Genomic DNA, 16,800 nt, shown 5'->3' on the forward strand with positions numbered 1-16,800 from the left:
TCATCATAAGACATACCTACCATTCCTCAGTGTTAGTCTTCCTGATCTCCTCTTGGATATTACCCAAAATGTGCATGTCCCCCTTTAAACTTGGAGCCTCAGCGGCAGTACGCCCTGTTCCCAAAAAAGGCTTGATGAGAGGAAGGCAGTAAAGAGTGGTTTTATCATCTCTTTTGCTTTGTGGACAGATTCACAACACTCCTCCTTGGAGCATTTACTTTGCTTTACCTCCAGCTGTTACATGTGGAGATGTACAAAGGGAAAAGACTTTACTAAATGTTTTAATTCTTCATTTCATCTGCCAGGATGTTGGCTATGCTTTAGGAAAGTTCACCTCGGAAGGATACAACGACACCAGCTATTTATCTAGATTACTGCTATGTCATATCTAAGCCCAAAATATCTAATTTAAAACCAATTAAAAAGTACAATTCCAGCTTGTTTTTCCCACACTTCTACCCTTTCTCTCCATTCAGTGCTGCCTTAGCAATTAAAACATATTTTTAAGGCCATATATTTAGATGCCTTTTAAAGAGACATGCATATTCAAAAAAAATATTTTTCCATATCAGTTCCAGTATGGCAAAAAAATGTGTTAGACTGTGGTACATGGGAGATAATCACAAGTGTTTATTTCAACAAGCCTAAAAGTGAATGTGCCTTAGTAAAAGTGAGAATTCTCTCATGTTTTCTTCACACCAATATTCTACTCAGAATTTATACCTTGGGCAGCCTCAGCTGATTAAAAACTCTCAGAACAACATACAAAGTATGGGACTCCTGACAAGCCTTAGCACTTCATTACCCTGTAGCCATTATACCATAACCTCTACACCGTTTGATGTGATTCTCCAGATTGATCACCAAAGTAGCCTTCTCTAATATGAATCTAAGATGTAAGTATGCAATATAATCTCATTTTTCTTATTTGGATCAGCACAGTCTCTTTGGCTTATTTTGATTTTCTTGGAAAACAGGAGAATTGCATTAATGTATTTAACTAGAAGTAATAAGAATGGGTCTCCCATGAGCAAAAATTTGGCTTCCGTAATTTGAAATATTTCTTTTTTTACACTTAAAAGCAAAATTAGATCACAGGAGAACATGCAAGAAATGAAAATGCATTTGGAAGAGTCAGAGGAAGCTTTTTTAAGTTTTTCATAGTGCTTCTCTCCTACCTTTTTTGGGAGCGAAACATCTTAGGACAGCTCTTTAACCTGCCAGAGGTGAGACTGAGATGAGCTCTTAGGCAGAAGCTCTTCCCTGTGAGGGTGCTGAGGCGCTGGCACAGGGTGCCCAGAGAAGCTGTGGCTGCCCCATTCCTGGCAGTGTTCAAGGCCAGGTTGGACACAGGGGCTTGGAGCAACCTGCTCTAGTGGAAGGTGTCCCTGCCCGTGGCAGGGATGAGCTTTAATGTCCCTTCAACCCAAACCAGTCTGTGATTCTGTGATTCTTAAGAATCAGTTCAACTGGGTCATGTGAAAATGCCTGCACTGCAGATACTTAGACAAGGTTGTCTTAAACTAGCTGACAACCAGAAGTTACATGCATACATTTCCACAGTACAAAACAAATGAACTCCTACTATATGTTTTTGAAGCTGTTTAGAGCTACTCCACTTCTCTGCTGTGGGAAGCCAGGAGTCATTATTTTCACACCTCATGTTGTTGTTCCTTCTTAATTTCCTGTGTTCGAACTGCTGCCAATTGGCCTGGAGGATGGATGTGGTCTGAGAGATTCTCCAGCCGTTGTAATAAGCTTGTGGACTGTGAAAACTAATGGGGTCCTAGTGAATGCCATTTCATGTGGGCAAAGCAGGCTGGCAGATTCCTTCCTGGCTGTCCCTGCACAGCCCAACCGGGAAGTTAACTTTCAGTATTGGCAGCACCAAATATTCACAACTCAGCTGCCAGGCTTCTGAAATCATAAAATTGGGTTAAAAAGAAGAAGAAGATTAAAAATAACAATCTGCAAGATTCTTTTTCGTTGACTTCTGAGCTAAGGGAAAGACTTGACTTGTGTTGTCAAATGTTTCTTCAGACTCAGCCTTTTAAATTCATGTGAGATTTCCTCCCAACTCTAGGTGTAGTTTCCAGATGACTATAGGCATCATGGGTCTTGGAATGAATTTGTGAAAGTTTGGAAAACAGATGATGACTGTGATATGCATTGACTAAAAAATGTCATCTTCCCAAGCAAAGAAGAGATGCAATATAGTGTGACTCAGAGAAGGCATCAAATGAAAAATCTTTTGCTAGCATGGCCAAAAAGTCAGAGGGATGGCCCAGTGCCCACCACATTTAACAACTACTGTAGTTGTCAAATTTAAGTTTGGAAGGCTTAGTTCTTTGGCCCTGCAGTTTTCCATGTCTCCAGGTTTTTGCACCTTGCTCCGCTCCATGCGTATGTATGTTGTTTATGAGCACAGATGATTACTGGCCTCCCAATTTGGCTGGGGAGTCTGGTATTGTTTTCAGTCAATGACTTGTAAAGTCTATGGGAGGTGAAAATTGGTTTTTTCCACCTTGAGATGATGTCTTTTGGTTCTTGATATCTTATTGTTTTTGATGAATGTGTCGTAGTCACATTTCTGTGTTAAGAAAAAGAACGTCGAGAACTCATGCTGATAGACTTAATGAATGATATCAAATATAAACTGCCTCATTTTCTTGTTAGAGGACTGCAGTTTAGCTGGCAGAATGGTGAGGAATTGGCAAATTGGACCGGCACCTTTAATTTCACGGATGACGGAGCAATGAAGAGTGGCAGTGACACAGGCACCAGGTACCAACACCCGAGGGAATGACTAAAGGGACCTCTCTCTGTTTGTATAAAGCATAATGTGAGTGCAGGCTGTATGAAAAATGCGATTTGCAACTTTCTTTGGCTGCTTGGTTCTACTCCCCGTGGCACAGAAGATGCCAGGGATACACATGCGCTGTGCTGTTTAACCCCTTCAAGGCTTTGGGGCCATTTTGTAATATGCCATATTCATCTGTGCAGTACACAGGATGGGGACTTCTTGTCCTGGTCTTTCCTATTTCTGTTCTCCCACCAATGCTATGTGTCAATGTGACAGTGACAGTTTGGGAGGGTGGGACTTCGGTGAAAAATGTCCGAACATGACAGTATTGATGCACACAGAGCACACTGCCCTGAGGCTTCCTTTGTAAGAGAATATGTATTCTAAAATATCCGTAGTTTGACTTGAAATCTTTCCAGGGCCTAGTAGAGAAAAAGGTTCTATATAGATAAGACTGGAGTATTTCCTTTATTTACACTACTTTTAAAATCTGAGAAGCACTGATGTGCTTCTTGATTCTTCACTGATGAACTTTTTGTACTGATTTGTGGTAGGATCCTTTTGACTGGCATGTATATGAAAGGTCATGAAGAGCCATGTGCATAGTGAGGAAACTGGCTGTAGTCGTGCCTCAAGAGCTCCATAGCTATCACAGGCCATCTGCATAAATCCAGGTACAGGCACAAGGTGAATAATTGGGATATCTTCCTGGAACCTCAACTGTAGAAGTTAAAAGTCCTAAGTCATGTATAGTATCAAGTTCAGTAAGTAGCAGGGACATCTTAGAAAGGCTGTAGGTGAAAGAACAAATAAAATGAGTTAAAATAAGTTTACAATTAATACCTATGTGTAAATAAAACTCTCCCTGGTTAAATGACGTATTTTGTTTAAAATATCATCATTGTGGTAACTGTACACCACTGCAGCTGTGGAGCTGGTAGCATTTCAAAGGCAAGCAGAAGTGCAAAGCCTGACCTGCCAAAACCCATCCAGTCTCACTGAACCACAGTGATGCTGCATTTCCTGTTGCTGTAACCTGATCCTATATGAACAGTACTTGCTGGTTTAACTAGTTAAGGTTCTTTAGAAAATGAACCAACTTAGGCTGTGATTTTTCACTCAGAGGAAGGGAAAAATGGTTAATTATTTATGTATGTTTTTATCTATCTATCTATCTATCTATCTATCTAATCTGTCTATCTAATCTGTCTATCTATCTATCTATCTATCTATCCATCTAATCTATCTATCTATCTATCCATCCATCCATCCATCCATCTAATCTACTTTTGTTGCCTTCTTTGTGTAGTCTGTAAAGTCTTCAGTTTAGGTGCTTGGCATATAAAAGAAGTGAATGTAGCATAAAGATGTGAGAATATTAATAAGTATAGATTTTCCCGTCTGTATACTCTAGTCAGAGACAAGAGTGAAGCATCAAGTGAAGAAACAAGTGAAGCATCACTGCTTGCAGGATAGGGAAACAAAACTCTTGACAGCAAAATATATACTATGTGCAAGGCACTGAATGCCAGTACTATTCTTAATATGTTTAGCCTCTTGACAGACAAAGAGGTTCAGGATGCAAGTGTTTTTTTTATACAAACAGGCTCAAGCTGCACAAGTTAGACAAAAATTTCAAAGATTATAACATCAATAAAAGATGCCACTTTCAAAGTCTACGTCATGTTAATGACTATGGATCTGAAAGAGGGGGATTTTGAGTTCAGGATAAGTCTGTCTGAAACATATACTGCACATAAGTGTGTTGCAGATTTTATTTATCCATTTGTCTACTGTCTGAAAGCCAAGGATATAGCAAAATAAAATAGAACTGTATAAATGTGGAGGTGAGACACTATGGTGAGTAACCTCAGAGCTGTGTCATAAATTGTTTACTATTTACCTTTAATCACCTTTCTTACTGTGTTATCACTAGACATCCTCTGAGAGTCTTAATCTAACACCCCACTTCAGGCTGTTGAAATGAATTGAAAACAAGCCTTCCTCTGATGAATAATTCTTTCCACCAAATGGAAAACTTGCAGACTGCATTTTACTGACCTGATTTTACTTGTATATATTTATAGGTCTCCAGAGAGATTTCTGAAGTGCACAAAACTATTCCTAAGTATGTGGTATTAACCCATGTATATTCTATAACTACTCTTTATGTTTTAATTACGTAACTTAATACATAGTGTAGAGAAACTGACAACTCATTCTGTAGGAGTGATTTGTTGGATAAAAATGAAGGACTTTGAAAGCAAAAGCACACTGAGAGAATTAAAAGTGCATTAGAATTGCAAGATAGCCAGTCTTCGTGAGAGTAGTGGCCATATCAAAACCAATGAACAGTGAAGATTAAACATCGCATGAAAATTGTAAGTAGGAGAGAAACAAAGAATGTCATGTTATTGATCTCAGTAGAAGCTAATTCAGACCTTAACTAATGTACAAAGTTAAAGTGTGGCTTGCAGTTGGAATGTTTTTACTGTGCAGGGGAGTTCATTACACAGCTTCAGAAAATGAGCCATTTTTTTGAGCCATTTGCTTGAGCCATTGCTCAAGCAAAAATACCTTTTGCTTTTTATCTTATACTATGTATTACAAATCTTACAGCATCCTTGCGGGGTGTTGTGGTTTAAGCCCAGCTGGCAACCCAGAAACCATGCAGCCATTCACTCACTCCCCCTCTTCTTCCCCCTGCTCCCAAAGGGATGGGGAGTAGAATTGAAATAATGTAACTCCCACGGGTTGAGATAAGAGCAGTCCGGTAACTAAGGTATAACACAAACCACTGCTGCTACCACCAATCATCATCATCATCATCATCATCATCATGGCTTGACTTCACGAGCGAAGATTTGGGAAGCTCTTTCCCCATGACAAGGGTGTGTCCATGAAAGAGACCAATGATAATAATAATGATAAGGGAAATAACGAGGGAAGAGAATACAACCACTCACCAACCCGATCGATACCCAGCCCGACCTGAGCAGTGATCTAGCCCTTCTGGGTAACTGCCCCCAGTTTATATACTGGGCATGACATGCTGTGGTATGGAATACCTCTTTGGTTAGTCCTGCTGAACCCAGGACATGGGGAATCAGGTAAAGCGTTCTACCTGGTGCATCTGCTTCCTAGAGCCCTGATTCCTTTGTTTTCTTTTTAATGTTTTACAACTTACTGGGATTTTGAGTCTTCATGCTTTAAAGCATTTTCTGTTGCCAAGAAGCTGCCTTAATGATGTGATGATCTTTCTGCTATATTGGTTGGTTATGATGTTCTCTGCCATCAGTCCATCTGAGTTGAAGATTTCAATATAAGACTTAGGTGGTGACACCACAGAAGCCTTTGACAGGCGAGAGAAGGCATGAGCTTTACGCTTTTGGGCCTGTCACTTTGTACACTGTGAATTCTTCAGTATGACAAATCTGGAGCTTTGTCCCCAGTGGCTACAAAATAGATGTGTAATCAGCTGGATTCATCAAAATCACATTTTTCAGACAAACTCGCATTTTTCAGTAAGGCCTTGGGCCATCAGACCTCATTGGCCAGGACGGTAGCTGAGAATGTACACACTGCTGCTTGTCAGCAACCAATGTTTTGATACAGCTACTCTGAAAATAAAAAAACACCAAAGTGTCCCTAAAACTAGAATTCGGTATACTCTTCAATAAATCATTCTAGGTGAAACATTGTACAGTAGGAAAACCTCTAAACAAAGATGCATGGCAATCTGTGGGAGAAATGACTTAGAAAGCACAGGAGGTAGTGGTGTTGATTCGGAAGTATGGTCTGTGAGGTGGGCTTATCACAGGTGAGTGAACAACCTGCAGAGGTACCCTGGATTTTGCTATGTCATTTAGGGCTGTTTCTGCTTTAGCTCCTGCTGCTATACATGCAGCTGTTGCAGCAGAGCTGTATTGGGTAGTATGTGAGACCAGTTGTAGAGGGAGTAAGTGGACAGATGAGAAGGGAACAACATTAGCATTAGCTAATTAGCTGGAGTGGCTGTTTGCTCAATTCATACTGCTAATGTGGTATTGGGCAGCAGAGCCAAACAATCCCCAAATGGTAAAGAGAAGGCTCTGGGAACACCTAAGAGCAGCTTTCAGTACCTGAAGGGGGCCTACAAGGGGAGGGAGGCTTTGGACAAGGGCCTGTAGGGACAGGACAAGGGGAATGGCTTTAACCTGCCAGAGGGGAGACTGAGATGAGCTCTTAGGCAGAAGCTCTTCCTTGTGAGAGTGGTGAGGCGCTGGCACAGGGTGCCTGGAGAAGGTGTGGCTGCCCCATCCCTGGCAGTGTTCAAGGCCAGGTTGGACACAGGGGTTTGGAGCAAGCTGCTCCAGTGGAAGGTGTCCCTGCCCGTGGCAGGGGTTGGGACTGAATGAGCTTAAAGGTCCCCTTGAATGCAAACCACTCTCTTATTCTGTGATCTGTGTGTTGAGATGTGAAGACAGATCAAGATCAGAATGCCAGTGCCAGTTTGCCAGGAGCTGTCAAAGTCATTATGAAAAACATATCCTCGGGGTATGACAGCTGCAGTCAACTGTACAGACGTGTAAACTGTGTGTGAAGTCACGGGAGCAGATCAAACAGGGAATCTAGAAACGGAGCACCTCTCAGATTTGACAGATGGGTGAATACACTTTTCTAAGGTTACTTATGAGGTACATATAGCTATCAATGAACTGCTTTTAAAGTACAGAAATACAAAAGCCACTCCTCTTCTCTGGAAGATCACATGATTTTGGGGCTGGTTCATGGAAACACTTTTGTTGTTTTGGTTTTTTTCAAGTAAAAATCTTTCATTTGGAAGATAAGCAGGCTATCTTTGGAAGCTGACTTTGTCTTGGTGGATGGACATTTCTGATGCTGTTTATTATGAAAATCCAGACAGATTTGTCACACTGTAAAGAAAAAACTCTAGCCAAGCATTTCAAAATATCCTAGGTGAATAATCAGGAGGTTCATGGGTTAATAGCTTTTAACCTCAGTTACTTGAATCTCCTGGGATGCATGAGCTCTTGTACAAGAATTACAGCTCTTGATATATTTTTTTTTCTTTACTGTGGTTCTTCTAGAAAGAAAACCAGCCTTGCATTAGAAATGCCATTTCTGTCTTTAGCTTCCAGCCATTGGATGCTATTTTTCCTTGCTATACTGTATTAAAAAGCTTCCTGTCACTACTAATTGCTTCCTGGTACAGTGTTGCCCTACTCAGTCACCATATGTTTAGATTAAGCTTCATACGCCTCTCATACTTTTTAGAACCCAACTAATTTCTGCAGGTCCTTTTGTAACTCCCACCAACATCTCAAACCCTCAGAGATGAAATATCAGAACTGGATGTACTAATTCAGAAGAGCCATTACCACATAGTGCATACAAAGACGTATGACCATTTTCTCTTGCTTATATTTTTATTTTTTTACATGACAGTTTATAGTGACACATTTTATTCACAACTGCAACCATATACTGAAAGTTCATGATCAGTTAGACATCTACTACATCTAGTAGCATTATAGACGAAGATGGTAAAAGGTTTAAACCCCTTAATGCCAGTGACATTGGCATCAATGGCTGGTCACCAGGAGAAATGAAAACCATCTTTTTTTGTATTTGTTGTCCCCAAGGAGGAGGTAGTCAAATAATTTAATGAACCTCCATAACAGAAGACTGTTGCTTCTCCATCTTTCTTTGTGCCCACATCACCTTCTCTTTCAGCTCAGTCTTTCAAGCACCATCTTGTAGTGGACAAGTCAACACAACTCTCAAATGGCAGAAACACACATGCAGCAGTGTGATTTTTTTTTGTGCCACAGCCCGAGTGAAATGTAAATTAATCTAAGGACATAGAACATCTCTGCTTCACTTGCCAACTGTGAGAGCAGGGGGATCTCATTTAACATCAGTATGTCCACAGGTGTTTTCTTTCGCAAGGTACAGTATGAAAGGTTATGAGTTCCATCAGCTTCAGAGACTGCTCTTGTTCTTGGTGGTAATAGAATCATAGAATCACAGAATAGTTAGGGCTGGAAAGGACCTCAAGATCATCCAGTTCCAATCCCCCACTGTGCAGTGTTTATGAGAGCATAAGCCAAGGTCCCTGTTTCTGCCTGCCATGGACTTACCTGCCGCTCACAGAATCATTTAGGTCGGAAAGGACCTTTAAGAGCCTCTACGTCAACTTCTTTATCTACCAAACTGGGATTGTGCCTTCCAAACGAGGTCAAAGTAATCTTAGGAGAATATGCCTCGTGAAGTGGTAGGATCCATTCTTTGAGGGGAAAAAGCTCACTGTATTGATGTCAGACCCTTAAACCTTTTGACTAAATCTTGTAGGTTTTGGTGTTGTTATGTAGAAATATTAGTAGAAGCGAAGGGATTTAGTCACAATGTGCTCTCTGATGAAGTGATTTCAATGCCTGATTTGCTCTGCTTTGGATGAGTTTTCCAGAGCCCTTATAGTGATGATATGCTCCACCTCAGCTAGAGCAGTTTGAAGATCCCATTCTAGCCTAGTCAGATGAATGTGAATCCCCATGTGCTTTGGGGAATGTGCTCTGGAACGCTTGCTATGTTCCTGAGTAGTGGTGGTGAATCTAGACCTGCTGGCCATGGATCTGCCCATACTGATGAGCGCAGACACTGCTAATTGGACAGTACTCTTAGTATTTAGCAGAAGCCTGCATGACTTGGTTCATTTATACTCATTTCTTAGTCACTGGATAATGTATATTTTTGGAAAGATCTTTGTTTTTCCTGCAGGGTAGGTGGAATCTTTCCTGTTACACTCTGTTCTCTTGCACCATAAGTGCTGCAGCCTCACTGCAAACCGTGCAGAACTATCACTGCAGGAACGAACGAAATGGAAAGGCAGCTTGTGCAGGAGAAAATGCTCTTGTTTAAAAGATGCTTAACACCCAATTGGATTTTAAAACCTTTGTTCAATATATCAGACAAATCAGTGCCTCAATCCAAGTGTCACTTGAAGGCAGGATTGAAGTCCCAGGCTTTTAAATTCATGCAGCCATGATCAAGAAAAGCTTACTTTTGATCAAAGCTGGAGTAACCCAGCTGGAGATGATCAAAGACCTAAGAGTTAGCTGGTGTACTGGGAAACCAAATATGTCTTTCACTTGCAAGCTCAGTAAGCTGCTCAGCTGGAAGTGAGGTTGCAATGAGAGACATGAAGGTTGGAAAAGAAGTAAGTCTCAGTCAAAAAAAGGAAAATTACAGAGTGAATAGCATCTCATTTCTGGGCATAAGTGCTGAGAGCCATAAAAAAGTGGTGTCCTCTCTGAGCACTTGTAGCTTGTATGGTGTTCAGATATGACATCTGATGTTTGGATTTAATGTGGATTTGAAAACAGCAATTGACTTGCATGGACACAGAGCAGTGAGCCATGTGAAAACGCAATCCCCCGTGCAACTGTTCTATTTGCTGTGATTCCCTATTGTGAAGAATCATGGATTATTGTGTTGGTTTTCCAGTAGACTTATGACCTTCAATGGATAAAAGTAGTTTAGATCTCAGCAGGGGAAGTGAAGGCAGTGCAGCGACAGGATATTCTGTTGGAGACACATCAACTCTGTTTCATGGATAGAAAACATGACTGTCATAAAGGTGAAACACAGCCCTTTTCTGTAGCACAAGGAGTAGCGTAGTCAGGTTCGTCACTTGTCACTAATCAAGAGCATAAATCAAAATAAACTGCACTACACCCTTGTATCTTAGCTGGATATCACACTGAGGAAGATGATGAGGAGGACAGTTCCCATTTCTGCTAATTAAGCTTTCTGACAGGCAAATGTATCTTCGTTCACAGGGAACTACATGGTTTAGAGTGGGAGTTAATAAGCAGAAGCAGCACTCAGAGCCTAGGGAGTGGGTGAGACTGATGCTCCTTCTGGGAGAGCGTGTGGGGCTGATCTCCAGACACTCCCAGCAGGACCAGACCCTGCTGAGCAGAGGAGCTGTATTTAAAGGACATTTGAGGGAACCTGTTTTCCTTGTGCTAGAACCTGGTGTACAAAAGCTGTGTTCTGGAGAAGTGCAACATGAAGCACTTCTGCTGGAAAAGGTTGACCAGTGCTCCAGGAACCTGCCTCTACTAATTTGCTTCAGTGTCTGTAGCAAGAGGGGGGATTGCTGTGAAACAAATAAATAGCATGAACAACTCTCCTAGGAGAAGGAAAATAACCTTTTTCTAATAGTCTATTCATCAGATACTGGCTTGCAGATTCCTTGATGCTGATGTAGCATCATTAATGCTTGCAACCTTGGTGCTGCAGCATCAGTAGCGTTAATACTAAGGAGACTTAGTGCCTGACTGTCTGCTTCAGATGTGGTTTTGGGGCTTATGAATGACAGCCCAGATGATGATTATTCGATGGCTTAGGCACACTGAGTTAGTTTCAGTTGAGCTTACCCTGTGGCCAGTAGCATCTTCTCCCCACTCAGTGCAAAAGCGACACTGCCTTTGCTGCAGGAGGCACGTGTCCCATTGGCAGTGTGTCATCCGGCCTGTTTCATGGATCCTCCTGCACTTCCATGATGTGCCAGATGGTGAATTTGACACTCGCAGTGACTCTGCTGGAAAAGCTGGAGCTACTGTGGGGGACTTGCAGGATAGTTCTGCGCTTTTTGAAGCTGTATGGTAATGGAATAACTGTCCTACAAGTGTAATGCTGCCTTGTGGATTTCCTTTCAGACCCAGAAGTGATTTATTTTTACCTTGTGCTTTCATCGTTACCTTTCTGCCTCTTTGGTGACATGTCTTTTCTCATTTCTGTTTTCGTTTTGTGGCTTGGGTATCCAGGGAGTGATCAAAGGGAATGGGTGGGACTCAGGAAATTTCATCTCTGTTCCATAAAATGACATCTTTGTCTCGAGTGCCACGAACGGAAGCCAGCTTTCCCCTGCTGCAGCATTCCCATGTGATAGCATGTGCTGTCTAGTATCTGAGCTGCAGTTCTCTAAGTTAGCAGCAGAGCAAGAAGTACGCAGGAAAGATAAAAATACACATTAATCTAGATTTCTGCCATTCTTACCTGTCCTTAGACACAAATAGGTTCTGAAATCCAGTGTTATGTGGAAAGGCAAGGTCAAGGCTGACAGAGATTGCTTATGTCCAGAGAGGTAGGAGTGGTGTGTAACGTGCTGAGTGTTGCATTCAGATGTTTATGTGCCACTAGCTAACATGTAGAATAGGCACATTCGGGGTCCCAGCCTTGTCTGACTGAAAGAAATAAAGAATGGTTACACCAAAATACAGTAGGAAAACTGAGTATTGCGGAAGGACAAAAAAGTTTGTATGGACTAGTAGCCAGAGGGGATTCCCTCACCACTATAAAATTCTGTGACCAGGAAGAAGTCCTGTGGTGTTGGCTCCTGAGAGAAAGATTTCAGTGTAGTTTATTAATTTTATCTGGGGTACATCCCCATAAGGCTTTGGCCTGGTGCAGCCAGGTGAGTTCTTAATCTAATCTCAGTTGGAGCAGCTTTCAGAGTACAAGAGGTTGTTCAGGTCCAGCTCAACAAGCCATGCACGCAGGAGATGTGCCAGTGCAATGGGTCTCAGCTAGTCTTTAGTGAAGGCTGAATGACCAGGTGAACAATTGAGTTGAAAGGAGAACCCAAGCCTTTTGGTGACAGTCCAGATGAAGGTTCATGTTACATGAACTGTATCTCCTTTCTGGAGGCTCTGGAAATCTTCTCACAGATTTGTCACTGTTTATGGAGTGCAATAAGTAGTATAATTTCATAGAGTCATGGAATGGGTTTGGGTTGGAAGGAACCTTAAATCTTACCTAGTTACAAGCCCCTGCCGTGGGGAGCAGGTTTCTCCAAGCCCCATCCAACCTGGCCTTAAACACTGCCAGGGATGGGGCAGCCACTGCTTCGTTGCCTTGAAGAATATGCCAAGACATTTCCAAATAGTCACATCTTTTAAAGATTGCTGAGTTGTTTTTTTTTTTTTTTCTTACAGTAATCAGATTACCTCTTTGTTAGGAATTTATGATCTTCTCCTCCTGCCAGATTCTAGGCATAGGCTTCCTCCTTTCAGTCTCAAGGTTTTTGCCCTCATTGGATCACAGAGATGGTTGGTTTGGGATTTTTAAAAGCTGAGATGGTGAAAACCTCAGGAAGAGGTGAGAGAGACACTTCCTAAAGCAGCCTCTGACAAGACAGAAACGTTCGTAGTTGATAGCAGATTGCTTTGGGAGGCTCTTGGGCTTCTTCCAGTCACATACTGTAGTCCCTTTCTCCCTTTTATGGGCTTCTCTCTTCCCTGCTTTATCACATTGGTATTTGGATGTACTTAGAAGGCAAAATTCAGAAGCTGTTTGCTTTTAGATGCTTCTGGCCTTTGGATGCTCTGTTGCAGATACTTGGAGATGTTTTCTGGACACTCTCCCTTCCTACAGTTCCCGTGGGGTGTGTAAGTGCTTAGCACTTCTCCAGAACAGATCAGTTTTGGATCCCTCAAAATTCTGATATTAACTACAAACACGAACTACTAAGGAAACTAAAAAGTCTTTCCTACTTAAGGATCATATATTCAGAACTGAACAGACATTTGGGTCAAACATGGTATTATTTTAAAATGACATAAACCCAAAATATTACGTTTCCAGTGATAGTTTAAATAAAGCTCTTCCAGGAATCTTGTGTTTTTCTTTCATATTGAAAATTCAAAACATAGTTTGGAGTTACAGCCTCATGAATTCTGAGAATTTAAAGGATTCATCAAAATAACTTGCTCTAACCTTTATCATAATACCTACTCCTCCAGGTTGTTTCCTTGTATTTCTTCATTATGATCACAACTGCTGTGTGAGTATGCACAGGTTTTAGGTATTAGGTTTTAATACAGACTTCTAACCATAAATGGTGAAACTGATACAGAGCTTGATTTAAACCCTAAATATTTTTTGTCATTTGAATACAGTCTCTTTGAATTCACTGCACAGCCTGGGCTTTCTCTGACCCCTAAATATGAGTAGCTACCGCTGTGTTTTGTTTCCCCTTCACTCCACTCTGATGGCTAAGGTAGAGGAATTTAACAAAAAATAAAAAATAATAAAAAAATTATATCAATATTTCAATTAAGAATAGCAGTCATTTGTTCTGAGCATTCAAATCCTTTCATTCTCAAAGCCAACTCAGTTTTTTGGAGAAGAAAATCCCAGCTTCCCATCCCCTCCAAATATACCAAGAGTAAATCCCATTTAAAATCTCAAATGCATAGAGCTATGCAAGTTTCCACAGACAAGGTACAACCTCCAGCACTTTGCTTTTGACCCAAGAGCAAACTTTAAGGTACTCTTTTCAGCATATTCAGACACCAAAGGATGATGGGAGCAGTGTTCCTCAAGTGATCGGTGCTTTTCCCTGACTTTCAATGGCAGCTGCCACATGCTGACTGCTGGAAAGGTATTTGATCCTTGTTGGTGCCTGCAAAAAAGATGCACTCCTGTAGGGATGGACAAAGTGGACATGGGTGGCTGTTCTACCATCAGCAATTATATCTGTGTTTTTGTGTGAAGTAATAACGTGCCTGTGGGCCAGATAGCATAGTGTAAAGTTAGGCAAAAATCATAACTATCAACATTAAGCAAATTGCTCTTGATGGGTAAGGAAGTATGCTAGTCTAAGCCTTATTTGTAATCTTTCTGCTTGTTTTTCTTCAGGTATTTTGAGTTTTATGAAGGACCTTTGGAATACAACTCTACTAAATGCTTGGAATTACGGCATGACATCATTGAGGTGAAGGTTTTGTCTATGTAAGTATGAATGAATGCTTGCTGAAAAGAATCATAGAATCATAGAATCACCTTGGTTGGAAAAGACCTTGAAGATCATCAAGTCCAACCATTACTCCAGCACTGCTAAGGCCACCACTAAACCATGTCACTAAGGGTCTAATCTACACGGTTTGTGAACACTTTCAGGCACGGTGACTCCACCGTTGCCCTGGGCAGCCTGTTCCAGTGCGTGATTACCCCCTCTATGAAGAAATTTTTCCAAACTCCAGTCTAAACCTCCCCTGGTGCAGCTTGAAGTGAAATGATGAGGAAATGGTGAGAAATGGTGAGGAAATGGTGAGGCCATTTCCTCTTTTCCTGTCACTTGTTACGTGGGAGAAGAGATTGACCCCCATTTCACTACAGCCTCCTGTCAGGTAGTTGTAGAGAGCGGTAAGGTCCCCCCTTGAGCCTTCTCTTCTCCAGACTAAACACCTCCTGGTCCCTCAGCCGTTCCCCATCACACTTGTGCTCCAGGCCCTGCACCAGCTCCATTGCCCTTCTCTGGCCCGCTCCAGCACCTCAATATCTCTCTTGTAGTGAGGGGCTCAGAATTGAACACAGGGTTCGAGGAGCAGCCTCACCAGTGCCCAGTACAGGAGGATGGTCGCTGCCCTGGCCCTGCTGCCACACTGTTGCTGCTACAGGCCAGGGTGCTGTCGGCCATCTTGGCTGCCTAGACACAAGCTGCTCATGTTCAACTCTGTCAATCAGCACCCCCAGGTCCTTTTCCATGTGCAGCTTTCCAGCCACTTTTCCCCAAGCCTGGAGCGTCAAATGGGGTTGTTGTGACCCAGATGCAAAGGTTACTTTTCAGGCAGGATGAAAATTATAACTTACAATGACATTGTCAAAACATACAAGGCTCAAGAGATCCCATCAATAGGTATTGCATCAGAGATTCCTGAGGTTATCTTATATGTACAAGTAGTGACATCAAAATTTGACCTGAGGTCCATTTAAGAAAAAAAGGAGGCTTTTCACATACATTGAGGCATTTTAATCAGACCCATTATCATTCTTTGGAATAAAAACCAGTGTAATACTCAATATCAGGTAATTAAAGAATAAGAACAGCCAGAATGACTCACAGCAAGAGTAAGAACAGCCAGAATGACTCATAGCTCTATCATTGACAATGGCCAGTAGCAAAGGCTAAGAATTAAACGAAAAGGTTAGCTGTACCTGGTAACATATAGCGTCATGGGGACTTGCTGCGTGGTAGATCGTGACTAGACTACAGTAATCAGAGCAGAGAATAGACTTCTCTGTTAATCTGTTTAGATCTTTTCTGAGCCCATTTGTACTTTTGATCGTCTAAACCAGCAATGAGTTCCACAACTTAATAATACTCAGTAAAAATGATGAAAATGTAATTAAGAGAAACAACAAAATACTTGGAATTTGTCTTTTGTGGTCCTTTCATCAGGAAACTAATGAGTTGAATAAGATGCATCCTTGAAACCATAGTGATGGAATGGGGCCAAAAAGTGAGGTTGCCAATGAAACTCATTGGGCAGAGCATAGCGAAGTATTTTTTGTGTTGTCCTTTTGTATTTTCAGCATTGCTCTGAGTTTAGGTGCTGGGATTATACCTAATCCCTTACATATCTAAAACCACTGGTTTTGTAATCTTACAATCTATTTTATTAAGTTCTGTAAAGCACACTGAGAATCTCAGTTGAAAATGCAGCTATGCAAGTGCATAGCATTAAGCAATCAAGGCTACAGAAAATCAATTTGTTGCTCCAGGTGTGCGTGATTTAGAGCATGGTTCCCTCACTGACTTCATGCATAGAAAAAGGTAGGTTATGTCCTTATCTTCTGCATTTGGTACTGGATGAAGGGAATACACAACTAACAGATTTGCACTGCTTGCTGACTTGCAGTGCTTAAACATAAATGGAAAGGGTGAGAATGTCACATTTCTGCGAGTGTTTTGCTGAAGATGGGGAGTTTTTAATTGGTTTTGTGCATACTTATCAGATGGTACAGTGAATTACTAATTTTTGTTCTTCATTTTATCCACTGGCGCATAGAAGGTAGTATACTCCTGCTCAGCTAGATAGAGTTAGCCTTGCTTTTATGGAGATTCCATTTGACATTAAGCTTTTTTACTATGCTGGGTTCTTCTGATGTGCTTGCTTCTAATGTGCTACATTTGCTAACTCAGT

At 41.5% G+C, this 16,800-nt stretch overlaps 1 protein-coding gene across 3 annotated transcripts in view; it reads left to right on the forward strand.

The window, feature by feature from the left end:
- The window catches only part of ST8SIA5 (ST8 alpha-N-acetyl-neuraminide alpha-2,8-sialyltransferase 5), a gene marked incomplete at both ends in the record, with an annotated part of 39,815 nt that overhangs the window by 11,279 nt on the left and 11,736 nt on the right, over positions 1 to 16,800 (forward strand). Inside the window, 2 exons of one of the 3 annotated variants that reach the window (XM_080637615.1) lie at positions 2,677 to 2,784; positions 14,513 to 14,605. The exons of 1 other annotated variant lie outside the window; for it this stretch is intronic. In XM_080637615.1, the coding sequence (XP_080493741.1) occupies positions 2,677 to 2,784; positions 14,513 to 14,605 (201 nt within the window). The remainder of the gene's footprint in view (positions 1 to 2,676; positions 2,785 to 14,512; positions 14,606 to 16,800) is intronic. One more of the 3 variants, XM_080637616.1, reaches the window with a different exon arrangement.

This window comes from Psittacula echo, assembly GCF_963264785.1.
Source record: "Psittacula echo genome assembly, chromosome: Z".
NCBI classification, from domain to species: Eukaryota; Metazoa; Chordata; class Aves; order Psittaciformes; family Psittacidae; genus Psittacula; species Psittacula echo.